This window comes from Thamnophis sirtalis, unplaced genomic scaffold (assembly GCF_051295495.1).
Source record: "Thamnophis sirtalis isolate CommonGarterSnake01/CBP01778 unplaced genomic scaffold, rThaSir2_p1.2 scaffold_4, whole genome shotgun sequence".
NCBI lineage: Eukaryota > Metazoa > Chordata > Lepidosauria > Squamata > Natricidae > Thamnophis > Thamnophis sirtalis.
This window is the reverse complement of record NW_028261384.1, coordinates 26,522,272-26,545,938: the sequence shown is the minus strand read 5'-3', so window position 1 is coordinate 26,545,938 and position 23,667 is coordinate 26,522,272. Positions and strand designations below refer to the sequence as shown.

Below are 23,667 nucleotides of genomic sequence, written 5' to 3'. Positions count from 1 at the left end.
CATATGCACGCCAGAACCTGGAAGAACAACAGGTGATGGCTGGTGTGCCTGGAGAGATGGCTCTGCATGCCACTTCTGGCCATAGGTGCCATAGGTTCACCATCACTGCTCTATAACTTCACTGTTCTATCTTAACTATTTTCATATTCTGAGAAGGGCCATATACTGCAATACATGGTCCTTCTCAGTCCATCAGTCCTACAGCAAGTCAGGAACATCAACATCAATTGACTTATCCAGGGCCAAGTCTACTTGAGGTACGTCAACCTAACTTGCCTTGTTGTTTGTCTTGACTGGCGACCACAAAACTGTATTTCTTTATCCCGGTGGAAACATTAATAGGGCATCCAGCTTCATATCCAATTTACTGTAACCTTGCTACAAAATTCCATGTTAATTTAAAACATCTAGATAGATTAATACTTAGACAGCAATAAGGAGGCAATGATAAGCAGTTTTATGTGAAAACTATTGTATACCACAAACCAGGACAGCAGTCCCCAACCTTTGCGGCTTGGCAGCCTGGCTGAGGGTGAGAAGGGAACCAGGCCATGTGAGTGATGTGTGGGAGCACACATTCAGCTCAATTGACGTAAGCAATGGGCCAAGACACACACACATGCACAAGTAGTTTGACTGCAAGTTACATGTACATGCTTCTCAGCTGGCCGCTTGCATCAAACTATGCTGGCCTGCTGCTCACATTAATCAAGCTGCATCATGCTTGTTTACACCAGCCCGTGGCCCAGTTGCAAATAGGACAAAGCCCGGTAGTGAGCTACAGCCCTGGGGTTGGGGACTTCTGAACTAAGAGACACTGGAAGGTTGTTATGCATAGGAACTATTTCTTTTCCAAAATATAAATATATCATGTCATAGCTAATTTCGTTGTATTTAAGTACAATGACAATGAAGATTATACTTATACTTTATTCAAGACATCAATGGACCTAGTGTGAAATATTTCATTTTTTAAAAATGGAATCATAAATAGTAAACAAGAGACAAAAGTATCTGTGAAATATGGGAATTAGAATTACAGTTTCTTGGGCATACTATGTAGATATCCAGATGAAGGAAGGAGATGTACATAAGCTGGAAAGGTTTAACAAAAAGGATAGAAAAAGCTGGCAATTTTTCCTGTGAAATATTGGAAGAATAGCACAGGTACCCAGAAGAGGTATGTATGGCTTCATAAAATATAAACAATGCTGTAAGAGCTATACATCAATAAAATATTTTGAATTATGAATCAGAACAGTTCTCTGACATAAATAGAACTGGATAATATTAAGTAGATTTTGAGTCTATTTCATTTGAAAAATACAATCTATTTAAGGTAACCAACCAGGGACTAAGAAGACACTTACATATAAATGAATGTTATAATCTACAAAGCAGCTAGGCTTTAAAAAAACAACTAGATTTTAGCAGAACTGAGTGCTCCTTTAAACTATTTAGTTTTGAGTATTTTTAAAGAATTTGTCACTAACTTTTTGATAATTCATCTAAGCATTATAACTACAACTGCCAGTAAGTAAAAATTAAGCTATTCTGTCTAATGATATATCAAAACATGGTATATAGATTTAATTAATTCCTTAAAATTCCACTCTTCAGATGCAAAAATAAATATACAACACGTAAATAAGAGTTCAGTTGCCTGAAAGCCAATTTACCTGTCCAAATGAGACATCACAGTTTTTGAGATGTCAGCCCCAGCTTCCTGCAAAATTCTAATGATCTGGAAAGGTGAATCCTCATTTCGACCTGGATGGATGATGACTGGACAGCCAAGTTGGGCCTGGGCATGTGCTGTTGCTTTCAGAACTCTGTTTTCACTGTCTGTCAGAGGCCAAGAGCAGCCAATTTCTCCTATTACACCACACTTGATATTGCTTCCATCAGCTCCATTGAGAACTTCATTAACAATAACTTCTGTCAACTAAAGAAAACCAATGTTATTTTGGTAAGTGTTCTCTCTGGTGGGTATAATTTGTGGCAAGAAGAGACAAAAAAAGGACATTTCAACATTTTCCACCAGTCAAATAAATATTCTGTTTTCCAAGCAAAAAAGCTGCAGTACAGAACCCACTGCAATTCGAAATAAAGATGTCATTTCTGTTATATCATCAACGGAAGGGTGTCATAGCAATAGCAATAGCAGTAGACTTATATTCCACTTCATAGGGCTTTCAGCCCTCTCTAAGCGGTTTACAGAGAGTCAGCATATTGCCCCCAACAATCTGGGTCCTCATTTTACCCACCTCGGAAGGATGGAAGGCTGAGTCAACCCTGAGCCGGTGAGATTTGAACCGCTGAACTGCTGATCTAGCAGTAGCCTGCAGTGCTGCATTTAACCACTGCGCCACCTTGGCTCTATGAAAATTGCAAGAAACAATTTCTGTTATTTATTAAAATAGGATGAAGTATATAATTGTAAGTAATCCAAAAGCAAAAATGCATTGGGATCTAACCTTAAAACAAACATTACAAAGTTTCTTGTAATTGGCAGAATCACTTTTACATGAAGTCAGGTCCCAAAGATATTTGGTTATTGCCTACATCCAATCGATGCCACTAGAGGGGGCTGGGCAGAAATCCTGTGCTCTGTGGAATGGGGAGTTAATTTTTGGCAAAAAATCAGGATTCAAACGAAGAACGACTGATTGGGATGAAAGATGCCCTGGATAACAAGGCGTTTAATTTCAATATGCAACTGGTGGATGTGACCGGCACTAGGAAGACCACCTTGAGCATTAGATACTGCATGCTGACAGTTCTCAACGGCTCAAGAAGCTCTTCTGTGAGGACCTTAAGTACCTGAGGTAGATCCTGCGTGGGGAACCTGTGAACCACCTAAGATTAGCCGCCCCTCTCAGGAAGTGTTTGATGACCTGATGTTGAGTTAGGGAATGGTTCCCTTCATCCCCGAGCATGATGGAGAGGGCCACTATCTGCTTGCAGATGGTGTTGTGAGAAAGGCCTTTCTCAAACCCATCCTGCAGGAACTCTAGGATTTGTGGAATAGAGGCTAAAGCAGGAACCACTTTTGCTCCCCTAAACCATGTGGTATTATAGATTTGTGTGGTGGGCTGCCTACACAAAGCTTCAATAGTCCCGATTACTCTATCTAAAAAGTTGGCTGCTTTTAGATGTTCCCACTCAAGTGCCAGGTGGTCAACTGGAGCCACTGGGCTTCAGGTACAACAGGACTCCCTGGCATAGGGCAACCTTCTCAGGAATTCTCCAGTGAGCGGAGATCGAAAGGTCCATCAGATCTGCAAACCAAGGTCTGTGGGGCCAAAAGGGTGCCACTGTGATAATATCTGTCCTTTCCATGACCGCTTTCCTTAGGGCCCCGGGAATGAGGACAAAGAGGGGGGAAGCGTAAAGGAGACCTTCCAGCCATCAGCAGCATAATCCATCTACATCCTCTGCTCCTGGAGCTGGGAATAGGAAGATGAATCTGGGGAGCTGGGCATTCAATGGTGATGCAAAGAGATCCATAAGTGGCTATCCAAACCTCTGACAAATCAGGTGGAAGAGTTCGGGTTGGAATTGCCACTCGCCGTGGTCAATGGTGGCCCTGCTGAGCCAAACAACTTGCTCGTTGTCCAGTCCTGACTGGACTGGCTCTGCAGTCAGGGACAAGAGATGTTGTTCCTCCCAGGGTCCCAGTTTAAGTGTCTCGCGCCAGAGACCCACAGAGTGAGTTTCCCCGTTTGTTTATGTGGGATCTGATGGCCACATTGTCTGTCAATACTAGCAGGTGGCAGTTGGAGAATTGCTCCACAAAGTGTCAGAGGGCTAAGTGGACTGCTCTGAGTTCTAGCCAATTGATATTGTGTTTTAAGTCTGACGGAGCCCACTGACCTTGCTCTACTTGCAAATATAGCAGAGTCCTCCAGCCGAAGAGGCTCGCATCCATAGTCAAGTTGAGCCTCACCAGATCCTTCAAGACTGAGCCCTTCCATAGAGCCGGTGTCCAACCCAGAGCTAGGAGAACTGGGGTGGAACTTTGATCTTGAATGAAGCAAGATGCTGTGCTGTTCTATTGATGAGGAAGCAGCAGCCACTGTAGTGTCCTGGTGTGGAGGTGAGCCCATGGCACTATAGCAGTGCAGGAAATTATTTTCTCCAGCAGCTTGGACAGAAGCAGAACAGGAACAGACCGCTCCCCATGGACCTGCCTAAGCAACCCTACAATGCCTTCTCTATGCTCAGGGGACAGGTAAACTTTACCCTCCATTGCATTGATAATAGCTCTCAGGTGTTAAAGCCTATTTGAAGGAACTAAATGGCTTCTATCAAAATTCATGGCGAATCTGTGAGCCTGTAAGGTTCTAACTGTTAGGAACAGATGAGTCCTTCCTTGCTCGGATGAGGCTGCATGGACCAAAATATCATCCAGGTAACACTGTATCCTAATAGGGACGGACCTTAGGTATGCAGCCAGGGTGACTAGAATCTTGGTAAAGGTCTGAGGAGCTGAAGCGAGACCGAAGGGAAGAACCCTATACTGGTAGTGAGTATCCTATAAGAAAACCTCAGGAATTTTCTATGATCATGATAGATCATAATGTGGAGGTATGCTTCCGTGAGATCAACTGAAGCCATAAAGTCCCCTCGTCTAATTCCCTCAAGAATGGTTTTCAAGGAAACCATCTTGAATCTCCTATATACAATGTGGGAGTTCAAAGGTTTAAGGTTCAAAATTGCCCTCTACCCAAACTCTTAGAAACCACAAACAGGAGTAGAACCCCAATCCCTCCTGGTCCTTAGGGACCAGCTCAATAGCTGAATATCAAGAAGGTGTTGAATTGCCACCTTTATGAGATTCCGCTTGACCTGGTTCCTCAGGGAAGAGAAGACCCAGAACCTATTTTGGGGTGGGAGATAAATTCTGGATGAGGACTAAATCTAATCATGCTGATTGGTGGTAATGGGATCCCATACATCCGCAAAGAGAGGCGGCTGCCTATTGGAGGATTTGCTCACGAATCACTTGCCTCTGTAGAACGGGCAACTACCTCCCCTTTGAAAGGGCCTCTTAGTTTGGGGCTAGTATCTCGAGGATACACCCTGTCCATCTGTCTATCCTATTGTCTATCACTAGGGGGAGGAAAGTACCTGAATTGATGGAATTCCTGGTCCTGGGCCCAGAAAGAAGGCTTACGGTAATACGGAGCCAGATTCTGTTCCGAACACTTGGTCACCATGGGCAATACCTTCTTTTTATTCTTGTCTTCAACAAGACTAGGTCCAGGGGGTTCTCCAAACAACTGGCCCTCCCAAGAAGGGAGAAGCTGCCAGCCGCCACTTGGACTTGGCACCTGCCTGCCAGTTATGAAGCCATAGGAATCTTCTAGAGGTCACCGAAATTGCCAAGGCCCTGGACCCGTATTTCACCACGCTGAGTGTGGCATCAGCTTACTCAAGTTCTACTGCAATCTAAGGTCATGTGAGGGAATATGTTCCTGCATCTGACATAGCCACAGAAGAGTGATCTGGTTAAAGGATGAGGTTGAGGCAACCACCTGCATGGCACAGGATGCAGCTTCAATGTCTTACATAAGGTTAAGTTCAGCCTTTTTATCTTCAGCTTTGAAGATAAAGTTATCGGTTATGTCCCCTGATACCAGGGATGAGGACGAGCCCAGTGCTGCCACAGGGGAATCTATAGATGGCATTTGGAGCACATTAATCCAAATTAATGCCAACCTAGGTCATCCGCCAGTGCCTTTGGCTTCCCTCTTCTGATGGCGAAGATGAACTGCCACAGAGTGTTAGAGGAGAGGCAAAGGGGGGAGGCGTAGAAGAGGAATGGAGATTTTTTAAAAGGAACAACTCGCAGGAGACAAAAAAGGTGTCTCACTTGGCCAGACTGAGTTGAAAGTGGAGCCAGGCGCAGGAAGCAGAGAGGCGTGGCTTCAAATTTAACTTAATCTGTGGACAGATTGGATGTGAGAATAACTCATTCCATTCCTGGACCCTTCCACAAGTGACTAAGGAGACAGAATTTAATATAAATTATATGGCAGCAACCGCTGATATTCATGTCTCTCTCTCTGACCTATGTTCACTTAATAACCATTTCACTTAACAATAGCGCAACTCAGCTGCTAAATGAAGAATGGTTGCAATACTGTAAGTATTGACAGAATCAACATAATTATATGAGTAAAAAAAAAGCCTTTTCCTGTCATTGAACAACAAATAACTGTTACTCATATTAAACAGACACATAATAAATATTTCAGGAATGTACAGATTTAGTTTTGAATGAAGAGTCATTTGCAACATAAAATATGCTAATTTGAATAGCAATTCTATATATTAAAGGGCATGAAAGCTACATAAATTAAAAATTGTTAGTGTGTTACTGAGAGAAAAAAATCACAATTAAATCAGTTTATGCTTGACATTTAGTTTTTGCCTAAATTATTGGAAGGAACAACAGCTCAGCTCCTGAGATACATGTGAAAGAAAGGCTAGTTTTTGCACAAACAGAAATTAGTGCAAACAAGGGTCTTCTGTTACTTGTTAAAATGTGTTCAACCCGTTGTGCTTACAGATTTAAACAGAATTGTTTTGCATTCCTGCTCTCATGCAACCATCTAGAAATATTTATCTATTGATGGAGTAAATACTTCTTTGTATATGAGTGTACAGGGCGGGGCATAACCTTTTCCTAGGGGGTCACAGCAAGATCGACAGCAGTTTACAACTTCCGCGACACCTCATTTTAAAGCCCATAAAAAACTGAATTGAATGAGCTATTAAATGTTAAATTTGCTTTAAGAATGGCTGGAAAATTAGATTCGGAAGAACAAAGGATCATTGACAGAATAAAATGCATTGCCTTTCGAGAGGCTCGCGATGCTGGAGCGACGTTTATCAATCGAAAATGGATTGCAAACAAATTGAAACGTCATCCGGATTGGGTTACTGATAATTGGAACAAAACAGCCCAAGAATGTTTCACAAAATTTGGAGAAGGGCGTCCTCTGCAACTGTCCCAAGAAAGCAAAGCCATCATTGCAACTGGCAGTCGCAAACAACGAAAAGGAAACCGAAAAGTGGCCCAAGAAATCCTTCAAATTCGTGGAAAACGAGTTGATCAAAGGACAATCGGCCAATATCGAGAACGAGAAGGTTTGAAGCCATTCCACGTCATTTGCAAACCATTGAAAACTCAAACACACGTTCAAGATCGGCTTTGGTTGTGCAATTGGTTGTCTGAATGGACCGAGGAAGATTTTCTTCATTTGGCGCCATCTGACGAATTCTTCGTTTATGCCATTCGAAAACCAAATTTCCAGAACGATCGAATTTGGGCTAAAGACGTCGACGACATCGCCAAACATGAACGATATCGACAAATCGTTCGCAATCCGACTTGCATCGGGATTTTCGTCATTTTCACAGCCAAGAAACTGCATTGGGTTTTGAAGGATAAAGGGGAATCCTGGGATGGCAGTTATTTCCGTGAGAAAATTTTATTGGAGAATGTCATTCCATTTCTCAGTGATCCAGACAATGTCTTGGTGGTTGGTGAGGCTGTCTTTCTTCATGACAAAGCTCCTTGCATGCGTGCAAATGCGACTCAGCAATTGTTAAAGGAAAACAATGTCGAATTTTGGGGCAATGACGTCTGGCCGGGAAATTCGCTAGATCTCAATCCGGCAGAGAACATTGGGGCCATAATTAAGGATGAAGTGGAAGCTCTGATGATTCAGGAGCAAGGTCAAAATCGATATTCGGTTAAAACTTTGAGAATGAATTTGGAAACTGTGTTGAAAAATCTGGAAAATCGAATGGAACTGTTTGAAGATTTGTTGTGTTCTTATCCACCTTGTTTGAATGCTGTTCGAAGGGCTAATGGTGGTCATACTGACTATTAAATTGTGTCAATAAACTCAGTTTTTGATGGGCTTTCGAATGGTGTATGAATTATTTGTGTTGTTATTACAAGTGTTGCTGTGACCCCCTAGGAAAAGGTTATGCCCCGCCCTGTAGTATCTATAATCTATTAGGTTTATTCAGGAATGTTGAAAATGGTTCTTCAGTTTATGACATCATTTTGATACCTACCTGTTCCACAGACATAGCTTTAGTCTCAGAGGAATGAGTGTCATCTACGTAAAAACCTGCCCCAGCAATAACATGGACACCAGTTTCTTCTGAAAGCTGTTTTAGTATCTTCACATCTCGCATGATCCCACTGGTTGTATTTTCCACTATGCTTCCACCACCTGCAGCCTTGTAATGAAGGAGTTCTTCTCTCACAGCATCTGTCTCTTCGTACAGTAGAAGATTTTCTTTGTGGCTGTAAGGATTCTGTTTAAGCCAAAACAAATTCTTCATCTCAATGGGTTTTTCAGCAAGAGCTTCTTGAGCTGGAGGTGGTGGGTAGTAACAGCAGCTGAAGCCCATTGTCAAGTGTTCATGGGTCAATGTGTAGCCCAGTTGGCTAGGCTCTATCAGGCCCAATACAGTCTGAATTTTACCTTTCAGCAAAGACATTTCTTGCTTTATTGACTTAAAATATGTTTTCTAGGGGAAAAGAATAAAAAACAATTACATGCTATCTTTGTTATGCATATTAACAAAGACACTGTAGGCACATGCAAGAACTTATTTTAAATATTTTTCTTCTATTTTGCTATTAAGGGGAACCCCCCCCCCCCCGGACTTTTATGAAAGTAATGATGAATTTTATTTATTTCACTGTGGATTCTAGGGACTTTAAAACTATTTTGTCATATGCTGTTCCAAATATGGTTTTAAAATATTTGATAAGATTTCTGGAATCTTCTGAAGACTGAAAGATAAATTACAGTCAGGAAATATAGCTGCTGCTAATAAATAGATATATGTATGTTGAATTTTCCTTCATACATATTGCCTATACATTTTGAAATACTCACTGGTTGTTTCAAAAGCATCTCTGAAGCATAAAAACAGCAAAGCTTTACAGTTCATAAAAAGAAATAAATAGTGAAAGTGATTCTGGTTTTTCCCTAATCATAGAGTCTTGAACTCAAAATTCTCAGCTTATACTGATCAAGCACACCACAGATATTTAAAAGGCATCAGCAGTTAACTTATAGCTGCAATTGTACAATTGTCTACCTGGGAAAAGAATCACAACTGAGAGAGAGAAAGGAGTATAAACCATCAAAATAATGTATTGCTAAGGGAATAGAAGGAATATATAAACACAGATTAAATACTTTTTTTCTAACTAGAAGCAAAGTATGTCATATATTAAACTAACTGACCAACCATTTTTGTTGCAGCAAGTGAATGATGCAATAACAAAAAATAAAGGGACATAGGAGGATCTGCATAGTTCAGGAACACAAAATCCTGCAATAATCAAGGGGAACTGAACAGGCAGAGAAAATATTCAGCAAAAAAAACCCAAAATCTACACTTTTCTTCTATGCAGGAGATATTTTCAAAATGGATACAGCAATAACCCAGATGTGGATGAAGACTGAATCTTATAAACAACATAAATTATAGCAAAAAGTGGCTTCATTTCTGAAAAGTCTAGAACTTCTTTTATTTCATTTCATTTAGCAGTTAGACTTATATACCGCTTCATAGGGCTTTCAGCCCTCTCTAAGCGGTTTACAGATCAGCATATTGCCCCCAACAACAATCTGGGTCCTCATTTTACCCACCTCAGAAGGATGGAAGGCTGAGTCAACCCTGAGCCGGTGAGATTTGAACAGCCGAACTGCAGAACTGCAGTCAGCTGAAGTAGCCTGCAGTGCTGCATTTAACCACTGCGCCACCTCGGCTCTTTAGCAGAATTTCCATTCTGCTAAATGAAAAAGTCTCGAAGGGATCTTATAGTACTATTAAACAAATTTAATTTTAATTTTAAACAAATTAAATTTGTTTTATTAATACCAATTAAATATTGAACATTTACAGTAGAAATGCTATTAGTTAAGACATAACTGAAAACAATAACAATAAACCAGCACAAGGAATGAGGGAGTCATCTAAACCTTGACTGGCTATTCCCCAGGATTGGTGCAGCCACCGAAAAGACCTGCTTCCTCCCTTCTATCCCAAAATCATGGGTGAGGGGTGGGCAGGAGAGCAAGGATACAGTTCAGGCCATCCAGGTTTAAGTACGCTGATTGGGTAGAATCTTTGTAATTTTTACAAAGTTATGGAGATCTTTATAGGTAATTATCAACATATTAAATTGGAACCAAAACAAACAGGCAGCCAATATTATGCTCATAGCTCTGCAGCACTGGCAAATGGCTTCATTTATCAGCTTCTATACCTTCACATTCTGCTGAACATCCTCAAAAAATAGAGGTTGTTGTTGCATTCTAGAGCTAAGAAAAACATCAGTTGTTGTTGCCAGGGTCCGGTTATATATATACAGTACAAGCAGAAGCCATGAACCAAGAAACAGATTATGGGTCAGCATGACTCTGTTTAAAGCTATCTGGGATTCAGATCCAATAGTTTTTGGACAAAAAATAATTTGGTACAATCCATAATAGCCTGAAGTTACTGGATAAGGATGCTGAAAACATTAATTCCTCCCACCCTTTTGTTGTAAGCAATCCAGAAGGAAACCATAATTGATAGTATCAAAAGTTGCTGACATTTCCAACAAACTAGGACAGATCCTAACAAACGTTATGCATAAGGCTGAACAATTCACTTCAATACCATATATGACTCTGAAACCAGACGATAAACAGTAAAAAAAAAATCAGTTTTATCCAGTGTTCTCTATTATTTTCTAAAACCTTTCTTAAACATGGAAGTTTGGGCATATAGGCAGACTTACAACAGTTCATTTAGTGACTATTTGCAGTTACAATGGCATTGATAAAAGTGACTTATGACCATTTTTCACACTTACAACCTTTGCAGCATCCCCAGTGACTTGATCAAAATTTGGACGTTTGGTAATTAATTCATACTTATTATGGTTGCAGTGCCGCAGGGTCATGTGATCACCTTTTGCAACCTCCCTGCAAAGTTAATAGAGAAGCCAGATTCGCTTAACAACCTTGTTGCTAACTTACGAACTGCAGTAATTAACAATTGTGGCATGTAAGGCTGTAAAATGGGACAAAACTCATTTAACAAAGTCTCGCTTGAGGTCTATTATGGTCATAAATCGAGGACTACCTGTAATGCAATATGTCTAAATTTTTATTTTCTATTAGGCCAAATAAAGAGATACTAACCGCAGAGTACTGAGTCTGTGTTGCCAATTATAGCAATTTGTGTGCTTAGATTTGCCAGTTTATCCACTTAAGTACTGAGGAGTCTGGTGGCAGGAAGTTACTAAATTAAATATCATTGCTTAAAAATATTGAACATCCATCAGATTGCTTATTTCCCTGCATATTTTAGTCACTCATACATGGTGACTAAATTGTGTGTTTTTTTTAAATGGCTTTCCTTCTTTGGAATAGAATTAAGAGTGTCTGAGAGCAGACAATTTACACATTTGTAAAATGAATAACATTGAAGAACCAAACAATATTTAATAATATAGCAATTCAACAAGAACACTGAGAAAAACAATAGAAAATAACATTGATCAAAAGCACAAAATAGCTGAAGTAACTTTTATAGTGTACTTGAGAACTTAGTCTTACAGAGGAATTAAATCCAATAGGTCTTACTCATGACCATTTTTAAAGACATTTAAGACATTTTATTAAGATTTATAGGCCGCCCTTTTCCCTGAGGGGACTCAGGGCGGCTTACAATCACAGGGAAGGGGGTGCAATATCAGAAGACAAACAATGTGCGAACAAAAGAAAATAATAAAACACAACTTGCATTCAACAGTCAACACTCGGGCGGGTAAATTAAGAACCTATCCCCAGGCCTGCTGGGAGAGCCAGCTCTTAAGGGCCGTGCGGAAGGTCTGGATGGTGGTGAGGGTACGAATCTCGACGGGGAGATCGTTCCACAGGGTCGGAGCTGCAACAGAAAAGGCTCTCCTCCGTGTAGTCGCCAGTCGACATTGACTGGCAGATGGGATTCGGAGGAGGCCCTAGTCTGTGAGATCTAATCGGTCGGAGGGAGGTAATCGGCAGAAGGCGGTCTCTCAAGTACCCAGATCCACTACCATGGAGTGCTTTAAAGGTGGTCATCAGTACCCTGAAGCGCACCCGGAGATCGACAGGTAGCCAGTGCAGCTCGCGGAGGATGGGTGTAACGTGGGCGAACCGCGGTGCGCCCACTATCACTCGCGCGGCTGCATTCTGGACTAACTGCTGTCGCCGGATGCACTTCAAGGGCAACCCCATGTAGAGCCCATTGCAGTATTCCAGCCTAGAGATCACAAGGGCTCGAGTGACTGTTGCGAGAGCCTCCCGGTTTAGGTAGGGCCACAACTGACGGACCAGGCGAACCTGGGCAAATGCCCGCCTGGTCACAGCTGACAACTGGTGGTCAAAAGTCAGCTGTGGATCCAGGAGGACTCCTAGGTTGCGGACCCTATCTGAGGGGTATAAAATTTGACCCCCCAGCCTAAGTGTTGGAACATTGGCCAAATTGTTGGGAGGAAAACACAACAGCCACTCGGTCTTGTCCGGGTTGAGTACCAGTTTGTTAGCGCTCATCCAGTTCTTAACGGCCTCAAGACCCTGGTTCATCACGTCCACCGCTTCATTGAGTTGGCACGGGGCGGACAGATACAGTTGCGTATCGTCTGCATATTGGTGGTATTTTATCCCGTGCCTCCGAATGATCTCGCCCAGATAGCATAATCTTGTACTACTTATAAAAATGGGATAATCATATAAGAAAATATATCACATTGCCTAAGGGATTGAAAATCCGTTATTTCCAAAGATACCAATATAAAAGAAAAACATTTTGCTCATGATGAAAGTAACCAGATATAAATAGGTAAGCAAATTCTGAGTCTTTAAAAAAAGTTTTACCCTCCATTTTGCTGACTAGAACCTTGAAATAAACAAAAAACAAAATACAGATCTTTCAATGCCAATAATTTTTAATTATGTGAATCTTTGCATAGTTTGATGATTTCCTGTTTGTACATAAAATTAGTCTTGCTTAACTATTAAAATTATTAACTAAATCTAAAAGGCTTGTTATTTTTTAAAATGTACAATTTAATTTAATATGTCTTATACAAAAGTTTTAAGCTTGTTAGGAAAAGTTCAAAATATGTAAAAACAAAGGTTATCATTCCAGTACGAACAAGAGCAAGAAATCAGCTTTTGCAACCCCAGTCTTCCAACAGTTAATAACTAATTCAAACCTTTATTTATTTATATTCCATATTATCACTAAGCACAACTGATTATTTCGATTCACTCTTGCCTGCTGGACAATGAAAAAGCTTGAGGAGATAGTTATAAATTCTAGTCAGCCAAAATGATCAGTTATGAAACAAACTACTATTTAATGATGTCCAGAGGATAGGACTAACTGGAGCATACATTATTGATCAAACAGAAGCCCTTTCTGACTGCCTTTTAGTTCATAATAGCATAAACATTTCTTTGTTACTTGCAAAAAAATAATCTCAGAGCCGATTTTCAGCATTGTCCTTTTGTGTAAATGCAACAGATAAGAGAGTAGAATTTCCAAAAGTGCATTACTTCTACAGGAAATTAACAAATCATCTATTGTATGCAAAACATAATGTTACAAAGAGAAAATACACAACAAGGCATGTAGATCCATGTCACAAGGCAAATAGTTACTGACTGGACAGCTTTGCAAAAATATCATTATGCCATAGGGATATATTATTTTCAATTTGTAATGACTTACCTACTTTAACTACTACCCCTACTTTTTACAAAGTTAGAAAAAAACTTGATTTGGAAAAAAAATGAGTGTGATAAGTGCATCTATTCTAAAAACAAATATCAGTAAAGAATAGTACTAAAATAAGATTATAGAATATGGGCCAAAATGCTACCTTGCTGATTGAACATAAGAAGAAGAGAAGACCCTACTCTTTTCACTAGAACTATTTCTAGTTAACAAAATAATGCCTAACCTCTCCAAGGGGATTTTTAAAGTGTGAATCATTAAAAGCAAAATGCTTCTTTTGGGTAACCTCTGTTCATTTTGATTAAAGTCAAGTTGCCCAACTCAGACATTAATCAAGTACTTTTGGTAAGATCCAGACTCCAGCTGCCTAAAAGTCTGAGAAAGGTTCAGTGATTTGATGCATATTTATAATCAAGACAAAATGGGAGGCTAATAAGTCTTCCCTTAAAATATATTTTGCCAGTGTTCATTAAATGGCATTTTAACATCAATCTAAATTATATTTTAAATATCAATCTAAATTCTATATCAACACAAATCCGTCCATTGACACTTAATCTAATTCTAAATATAAAAACATCTTATGAATTTATACTGATGAAAAGTATCTCTTTTTATTCCTAAGTAAGCAGATATTAATACCTGATTGAGATTCAGTATCAGCAAGGAGGATGAGATGCTTTTAACCCTTTCACTTGCACTGCAGTTATACTCCAGAATCCCACGCAATTCACATCTACAATTTTTATTGACAAATAAAATATAAATTGGCATTCTAAAATCATTTGACATCAACATCTTAAAGACTGATTTGCCACACATTTATTAATTTTATTGCTTTCTTGTTCACTAAAGAGTTGTGCTTATGGAAGTTAAAGAGACACAGTGGCTCAGTGGCTAAGATACTGAGCTTGTTGAAAGGTCGGCAGTTCGAATCCCTAGCATCGCGTAATGGAGTGAGTTCCCATTACTTGTCCCAGTTTCTGTCAATCTAGCAGTTCGAAAGCACGTAAAAAATGAAAGTAAAAAAACAGGGATCACTTTGGTGGGAAGGTAACAATGTTCCAGGCGCCTTTGGCATTTGGTCATGCTGGTCACATGACCACAGAGACCTCTTTGGACAGTGCTGGCTCTTCAGCTTTGAAACGGAGATGAGCACCACCCTCTAGAGTCGGGAAAGACTAGCACATATAATACAATACAATATAATACAACTTCACATGTACTATCTGTGCTGAACCTTCTAGTCAATGCATTACAAATAAAACAAATTGAACAAACATAACTCTCTTGCTAATAGTGAACAATGTAAGACATAGCACAAAACAAAAGTAATTTAAAAAGCTAGAATTATCTAAAAATTATTTTAAATTTATAGATTATTATTTATCAGGCTGAAGTTTTCCTTAAAAACATGGAACTGCTGCACTGTAAATAAATCTCCTGTACATCTGTATAAATTTATTGTGAAAAACACTAGAGTAGATTCACATATTTGAACTATTTCTTTGCAATTACTAAATCAACATCTATCCCAGGTGATTTCAATCTGAAATGATGCATGCTATTTTAGTTGCAAATAGCAGGTCTTATTATATCAGAATAAATTCAATAAATCCAATTTCTTTATGGCTTCTATCAACTTCTCAAACTTTTGACACTTCTTTTAGTAGAAAAATCTTGACAGAATAAATCAGTTTCTCTTCCTGTTCTTGGTTATAGAGATTCATAGTGTAATATAATTTCAGAGGAATTACATAACCATACTTCTTTTCTTATCACACTACATATGTTAGCCAGCTAAGCAATGCAAGAATGTATATGCCATGTCCAAATATATTTTTAGGAACATCCATTTTCAACAGAGCTTGAATGCCACAAAACTTAAGCTAACAGTTTTATTTTAACACTAGACAACCCAGGATTCACTGTGACATCCTTTCAGAGTTATTTGCTTACCTAAACATAGAAAAAGAATGATCATAGATGGTAATGGAAGTGAGAGCAACTTCCAAGTTCCTGCATGGGGCATCAGAAATCATTTCTTTTCTTAGGCTGACCTGCAGAACTTCCTGCCATCTTGCTATGGGAAGGAGTAACAAAGGAGAACACAGACCACAAGGAAAACTGCACCTCATTCCAGTGTGCCAGTATCCTCCCTCCATGATTGGCGAGACCTCCTTCAATGACTGGCGGATGGTGCCCAGCCTGCCTTATCTTACTAGCAGGCATCCAAGCAGTGGTGGGTTCTGGATCCCGTTGCAACTGGTACGGGCATGCGTCCTTAACTCCTGTGAGGCTCCGCAATGCTCCAGCTGCTCGGGGGAGCATCGCGCAGGTGCCGTATACTCAGTGCGCGTGCGTGGAGCTCAAATATAGGTAAGGAGGGCGAACTGATTGCCATTCACAGATTTTACTATCAGTTAATTGAGCACAAGGTCAGAAGGAAGTGGAAAAGAGGATAAGGAAATGCTTTTTGCATTTTTTTCTGGTACCATGCAACCTGTAAGTTTCTGAGAAGTAAAGCTGGAAGGTGAAGCAGTATGGAAGTGGTTATAAATTTGCCAAATTTCATTTCTACAGAAGTCATGATTTCCAAATTTTGTACAATCTATACCAGTGATGGCTAACCTTTTTGTGGCTGAGTGCCGAAAGTGCGTGTACGTGCACACACAGCCATAATGCAATGCACGTATGGCTCCTGTGCCCCTGCAGGCATGCACAACACCCCCCACCACCCTCACCCCAGCACAAAGGCTACAAACAATCAGACACAAGACTTTTATATATAGATAAACTCTTGTATATTAGGCCTCACAATCGCTAGGTTTTTAAGTTATCATATATATTTTTGTTGCAGAGAACTTACAGTAACTACTTTACTGGAAAATATAAATATATGATAACCATTGTGTGCACCTCTTACATTTTATTTTCCACTGTTTAATATTACGTCTGATCCCAGCAAACAGATCTAAATATATATTACTCCTTTTCCAGAAACATACTCCATGCACTAATGAAGTAGACTGGTCCAAAAGTTATGCCACATTAATTTTGTACATCCTCAAGATGAGATAAAACTAAATTGCAGTATTTCAAAATACTTTTAGCAATCAGCACTAAATTGTCTTATGTTAATTTTATTTTTTATTTCTACATACCAATACAAAAGGAGTTGAGGGAAAGGCAAAGAAAGATCAAACTGCTACTGAATCAAACAATCATTTTAATTTAGAATTTATCACTTAAGCCAAATAACTCTGAATGTGACCTGTAGAAAGTCAATGGTGCATACAGTATAGTTTTCAGAATCACTAATTAATATAATCTCAATCTATAAAACATTAGAATAATAAAGTTTAAGTAATGTGATTTTTATTTTCAAACAGGCATCTTTATATCCATATACAGAATATTTCCATGAGAATTGTTTCTCAAGATACTATAACAATATATCTTTGTTCTGAATATGTATATATCATCAGAATAATTCACAGATTGGAGTAGCTAGAATTACCGATAGTTCTCAATATACGATTGGTCTCTTAAAAGACATTCAAACTTATAATAGAACCCCCTAAAACTATTTTATAATCCTGTTTTGAAGTTTCATCTACAGTACTCCTGATGGCCATTCACTCTTACAACTGACTGCAGGGATGTTGCAACACCCCTACCTCTCTCGCCTCATCCTGCCCTACTCCGACCCTTCTGGCCTTGGGCTTATTCCAGAGGTGGATTACTGCCAGTTTGGCCCGGTTCGGCTGAACCGGTACTGGAATTCAGGCCTGAGTCACAGAATCAGCAGCGACTCAGGCCTGACATGCTCTTGAACTAGTTCCCTCACTGCCACTAATGTCACCGCCATGTTGGATTTTAGTGACTGAGCATGTGCTGTACACTGTAAATTGTTTTGCACATGTGTGCAGAATAATTTCCACTTAACAGCGCACGCGCATTGCGCACAGGTTGAGAACCGGTAGTAAAACTGGTAGCAACCCACCCCTGGCTTATTCGGTATACACACTTCACACTTACATTTTTAAGACCTCCAGACTCAAAGTCAGACAACATATCCATGGTTTATATAGCTGCCTCCTGAAAGTTGCTGACAGTTTGGTTCACCCACATAATGGCTTCTGCAAGGCCACCATGCAGCCCACAGATGAAGTGTTCCATTTTGCTACCAGTTTGCAAAGTATTGTGCAGACCTTGTTAAGGCAGCAAAACAGTAGAGTTTATTCCTGGGCCATGCAGTGGACCACTTGCAAGCAGTTTCAGATGTGCTAACGATGATGGTCATTTCCAGAAGACAGTGATGCATTGTTGTTCTCTTTCCCCAGTATGAGATCTGGAGAACTTGAAAAGGTAAATGAGGAGAAAGATATGGGACCTGGTGGGGTGGAAAGGACTATGCTCTACAGGGACCTAGTGAAAGAGCAAAATGGCCTGGGAGGACCCAATAGAGAAGAAAAGGTTTTCAGGACCAATGTGGGAGGTGAAAGGCCTACAGGGAACCAATGGGGATGCAAAGCACGGTGAACCTCAGGGGGTTGTGGAGGTAGGCCAGGACAGTTAGACCTAGGCCTGCATCAGACCCGTAAAGGGCTTTTCCCATGCCTGAGGCACTCAATACTTAACAAATTGAGAGACCGCCTTCTGCCAATTACCTCCCTTCGACCGATTAGATCGCACAGACTGGGCCTCCTCCGGATCCCATCTGCCAGTCAATGTCGACTGGCGACTACACGGAGGAGAGCCTTTTCTGTTGCAGCTCCGACCCTGTGGAACGATCTCCCCGTCGAGATTCGTACCCTCACCACCATCCAGACCTTCCGCACGGCCCTTAAGAGCTGGCTCTCCCAGCAGGCCTGGGGATAGGTTCTTAATTTACCCGCCCGAGTGTTGACTGTTGAATGCAAGTTGTGTTTTATTATTTTATTTTGCTCACTCACTGTTTGTCTTTTGGTATTGCACCCCTTTCCCTGTGATTGTAAGCCGCCCTGAGTCCCCTCAGGGAGAAGGGCGGCCTATAAATCTTAATAAAATGTCCAAAAAAAAATATGTCCAAATTGCAAGTTTGTTTAATGCCACATCAGAGACAGCATAGAATAGGAGTTGTTAAGGAAGGCTATCTTATTTAATGGCAATCACCATTAGAAACTGTGATGGATGGAGTTTATTATAGGTGTATCTCAAGGACTACCGATACCCCTGATTGTGAATCTATGGCATGCATGCCACATGTGGCAGGCAGAGCCATTTGTCACGGCACGCGAGGTGTTGCCCTGCAAGCTGGCCAGTGCGCATGCGCAAGCTGGCCAGCTGATTTCAACCTTTTGAGGCCATTTTTTGCGAAAAGCCAGCCCTACGGCAAACAGGAACTTTACGAACGGACTTCTGGCGTAGGGCTGGTTTTAGCTCTCCGGAGCCTTCAGGAGACTTCCCTGAATGCTCCGGAGGGATAAAACCAGTCTTATGAGCAACACAGAAATGATTTCTGGTTTGCTCAAAGGGTCGTTTTTTGCCCTCCAGAGCCTTCAGGGAAGCCTCCTGAAGGCTCCAGAGAGCTAAAACCAGCCCTATGAGCAAACCGGAAGTCCGTTCCCGAACTTCCAGGTGGCCTATAGGGCCAGTTTTTCATGCTCCGGAGGCTTTAGGGAAGCTCCTGAAGCCTCTGGAGGGCATCCGGAGGGGCTGTTTTTGTCCTCCCCAGGTTCCTATAAAGTGTCTGGAGCCTGGGGAGGGCGAAAAAAGCATGCCAAAAATTGGGAGGGGGGAGCGCTGGTCGTGCATGCATGCTGGGGTCGTGCGCAAAGCATTATGGGTGTGGCACTCCTGCGCACAACCCCCCTGCGCTCCCCCTGCTTTTGGCATGCAAGCCAAAAAAGGTTCGCCATCAGTGACCTATACTATAATGCTGTTTGGAAGAAACTCTATTATTTATAAGATTGTAATACCAACTAGGTATCTGTTACATTATGATAAACAATGTACAATTTAGGTACTTGTTACATTATAAAAACTGCCTATATAATTTCTATTGCAATACTGATTTGGTAAATATTTCTTAATGCTATTAGCTTGTATATTAAAGTATATTAAAATATATTATATTATTAATAAAATACAAATAATAACAATTCTAAATCCCAATTACTTTGAGCCACTACATTAAGTTGCTGATATAAACTTTGTTTAATTCTTTGTATTTCAGGGAATAAAAAGACTGCACCCACTGATTCTTTAGAAAGATATTTTTGCCTTCAGTACCTCAATGAACTTTTCAGATAATTTATTCAACAAAATAATATAAAATATTAGTATATCTCTAGTATGTAGAACTTTTACACTTATGGGTCTGGTGATTTATTCCCTGAGCCTGCACAAACAAATGTTGCCTTTCAGGCCATTTTATTTTTATTTGGTTTGCAAGTCGGATGCAATAATGACCTCAAATGACAAGAGGAGCACAATGCAATATTTTGATGCAAATTTTACTGAGTCCAATGAAATGTACTAGAAGAGCCAAGGTGGCGCAGTGGTTAAATGCAGCACAATGCAGCACTGCAGGCTGACTGCTAGATCAGCAGTTCAGCGGTTCAAATCTCACCGGCTCAGGGTTGACTCAGCCTTCCATCCTTCCGAGGTGGGTAAAATGAGGACCCGGATTGTTGTTGGGGGCAATATGCTGACTCTGTAAACCGCTTAGAGAGGCCTGAAAGGCCTATGAAGCGGTATATAAGTCTACTGTTATTGCTATTGCTATTAAAAATTTATTCAAATATTTTTAGAATATTTGCAAATTGTTAAAAAGGTAATATTAGACTGCAACATTTGCGAGAATAATACTTCAACTCTCTTTTTTTAAAGGCAAAAAGAATCGGACCAGCTATAAAGCCAGGTAGAATATATTAAGTTATTGATTTGAAATTGATTGCATATATTCTGTTTGAACTCTATTACAATGTATAACCTTGGCCTTTTCAAAATTGCAAAGATAAAAAATAATCTTGGACTATTCCATTTTTTAAATGCAAAACCCAGTCCATATTAAAAAGTTGCTTTCTATCCCCAAAAAACATATAAAAGTGAATATGAAAATCTGACAGTATACCCACCAATTGTATTGATAATATCAAGATATTATTCTAATAAAGAATTTGATTTTTAAAATATATGGCCACTATATTGATTTTCTTTTTGGTGAAACATTAAACTCTTTTAAAAATATGCACATATTTTTTTAGACTAAATATTTACCACTTTAGAACTATTTATTTAAATTTCTCTTTAAATAATTAAAGTAGCATTAAAGCAATTTAGTTTGGAATAGTTTGGTCCAAACAGATTGTAGTTTTCCAGACGAAACAGCAATTAGAGAAGCAATAATGTATTCTTGGTCTAAGTTGATATTCAATATTTGGAATTTTTTACAACTATTCAGCATAGCTGAAAACAATGTGGCTTAAGTCATTTAACTTTCTTGAAGGAATGGACTGGTTTTACAGATGAAAACTCTTTCTGTGAAATTCTAATAGAAAATGGGTGTCCAATCATTTGCCTGGGCCAGCATTGAGCGAAGAGGAATTTTTTGAGCCCCATATACAGTTAATGTATATAAATAAACAACTTCCTTTATTTTTATTTATTTTTATTACAACATTGTGGGACAGTCCAGAGTCAAATGGATTGGACGTGCCTGATCTGAAGTTCCTGCAATGTCACATTATTTTCTTCTAGTTTGAAATTTAATTATAGCAAACCAGACTTTAATACAGAGTGTTTTTACAATACATTTACTATAGTTCTTAAAGTATAGTTTGCTACAATTAAATTTAATAGTTGCACATTATTTTACGCCATAAAATAATTAGGTGGTAACTGCTTATTTCAATTCCTTCAATCAGCGTCATCTTAGCCCTTCACTACCCATTGCAGGATGAAAGCCTTTTCTGAATGTTTCCAACAAATACAGCCCTGAGCTTTCTTTTGTCAATTAGGCCCACAGTACTTGCTAATGTTGTTGTTCTATCTTGTTTCAGGTCTCTTTCGTGGACACTTTTTATTAGTGGGATCTATTTTATGATTGCCTTAATTCACCTGTCCTCAGTTCTTTTTGCTATGTGACCAGCCCATTTCCATTTCCATTATTTTACTCTCTTGATGATATTGTATACTTTCGTTCATTCTCTAATCAATGTGCAGGTCTTTCTACCTTGTCTTGTAATACCGAGCACATATTTTTCCATGGCTCTTTGTGCCACTTGTAGCTCTTCTATCGATTGTAAGGTCAGTGTCCATGTTTCACTATTAGAGCAGGCAGCACCTACTGATCGAAAACTTTTCCCTTCAGGCATAGCAGGACGTTTTCTTGAAAATTTTGCTAAGCTTGCCAAATGCCTGTCAACCACATTTAACACATTGTTCAATTTCCTTTATTGGATCAACTTTCATTGATTTGTCCAACAGATTTGTCCAACATATATGTAGTAGTCTACTATGTCTAGTTATTCTCCTGATATTTAAAAAATATTTTTAAAATGAATTTATTAAACATAACTTGGCTATTTTTCAGTTTTATTATGAAGCCAATGGTTCTGCTGCTTTGTGCATTTGGTATTTGGCTTCATGCATATGATACTCTTATAAGCACCATAAGGGAAGTAAAGTCATACTGTGGCAACAATTAAAAGTGGAAGGAGGGTGGCATTAATTCCAATAGACTGCTATGGTTTATTTTACATTAACCTACTGAAAACCATATTGATACTTTGTCTGTGCCAGCCCAAAATCACATAAATCATTCTAGTCATGGCAAAAATCAGACAATCCTGGCTAAACAGTGTGTTAGTACAACACATTTACCATAGTCCTTTTACAGTTAAGAATGTATATAAAATCTTTTGACTGAATGATGCTAATTGATGATGCTGGCTGTCTTGGCTAGTAATTGTTTCCAAAGTGCCATAATCAAAAAATTAGATGCCTCTCCATTATGCAGTTATTTAATGACAAAACAACCTCAGTCATAATTTTCATTCTTTAATAAAATTTATTTCATTTTATTTTTATTAATTTTATTTCAAAAAGAGGGAACAGAGCATCTTTCAAAAGAACAAAATCAAACTCCACTGCAAAATTTTAGTTAAGTCTGTCATAAATTGCTTTACAAAAGTGCAGTAAGCCATCTATAATCTAAAGTTAGAGAATATTTTACCATTTAGCCAAAAATAATTTGTTGATGGACTATACTACTTAGCAATATAATTACAATATTGTCATCAACTCCAAGAAAGCAATCAGTACCTTTGAAAATTGCTTCAATTTGTTAATGGGCTGAATGAAACTGAAGTTAAATATGATGAAAGAAGCATGGTGCTGATAAACATAAAATTAAACTGACGAAATGAGTTGAATCTGCTTTTAACTTCTTGAAAGGACACATTTATATTTTTTGAAATTACAGTTGTCAGTGCATTTACAAATGGAGGCTATGTTCAGGAAAATCCTAGGAATAAATAACACAGGATTTAATTTACATGCAGGATTTTTTTGGGAAGGGGGGAAGATTCCTAGATGCATCATGCTTTACTGAATTGTAATATCATCTACAGCTTCAGCTGCAATTCTTCTGAGGTGGGTCAGATTGAGCAATTATCCATTTTTCAATTACATCCCATCCTGACTACTGAAATGCATTCTATGTGAGACTATTCAATGGTGGTCCAGAAGTTGCAATTAGTGCAAAATGTGTCAGGTTGCTAATTAGTTCAAGGCACAAGGATCATAATGTCTATATTGAACATTTTTTTACGAATTACAGTAGGACACAATGTAAGG

General features: G+C 39.3%; 1 protein-coding gene across 2 annotated transcripts in view; it reads right to left on the bottom strand.

Moving 5' to 3' along the window:
• The window catches only part of PTER (phosphotriesterase related), a 41,328-nt gene that overhangs the window by 9,346 nt on the left and 8,315 nt on the right, over nt 1-23,667 (bottom strand). Inside the window, exons 1-3 of one of the 2 annotated variants that reach the window (XM_087712650.1) lie at nt 14,464-14,554; nt 8,098-8,559; nt 1,680-1,945 (exon numbers count right to left, since the gene is read on the bottom strand). In XM_087712650.1, the coding sequence (XP_087568776.1) occupies nt 1,680-1,945; nt 8,098-8,529 (698 nt within the window). In that variant the 5' untranslated portion in view covers nt 8,530-8,559; nt 14,464-14,554. Of the gene's footprint in view, nt 1-1,679; nt 1,946-8,097; nt 8,560-14,463; nt 14,555-23,667 lie in introns of those variants that run through there. The other variant, XM_014057129.2, reaches the window with a different exon arrangement.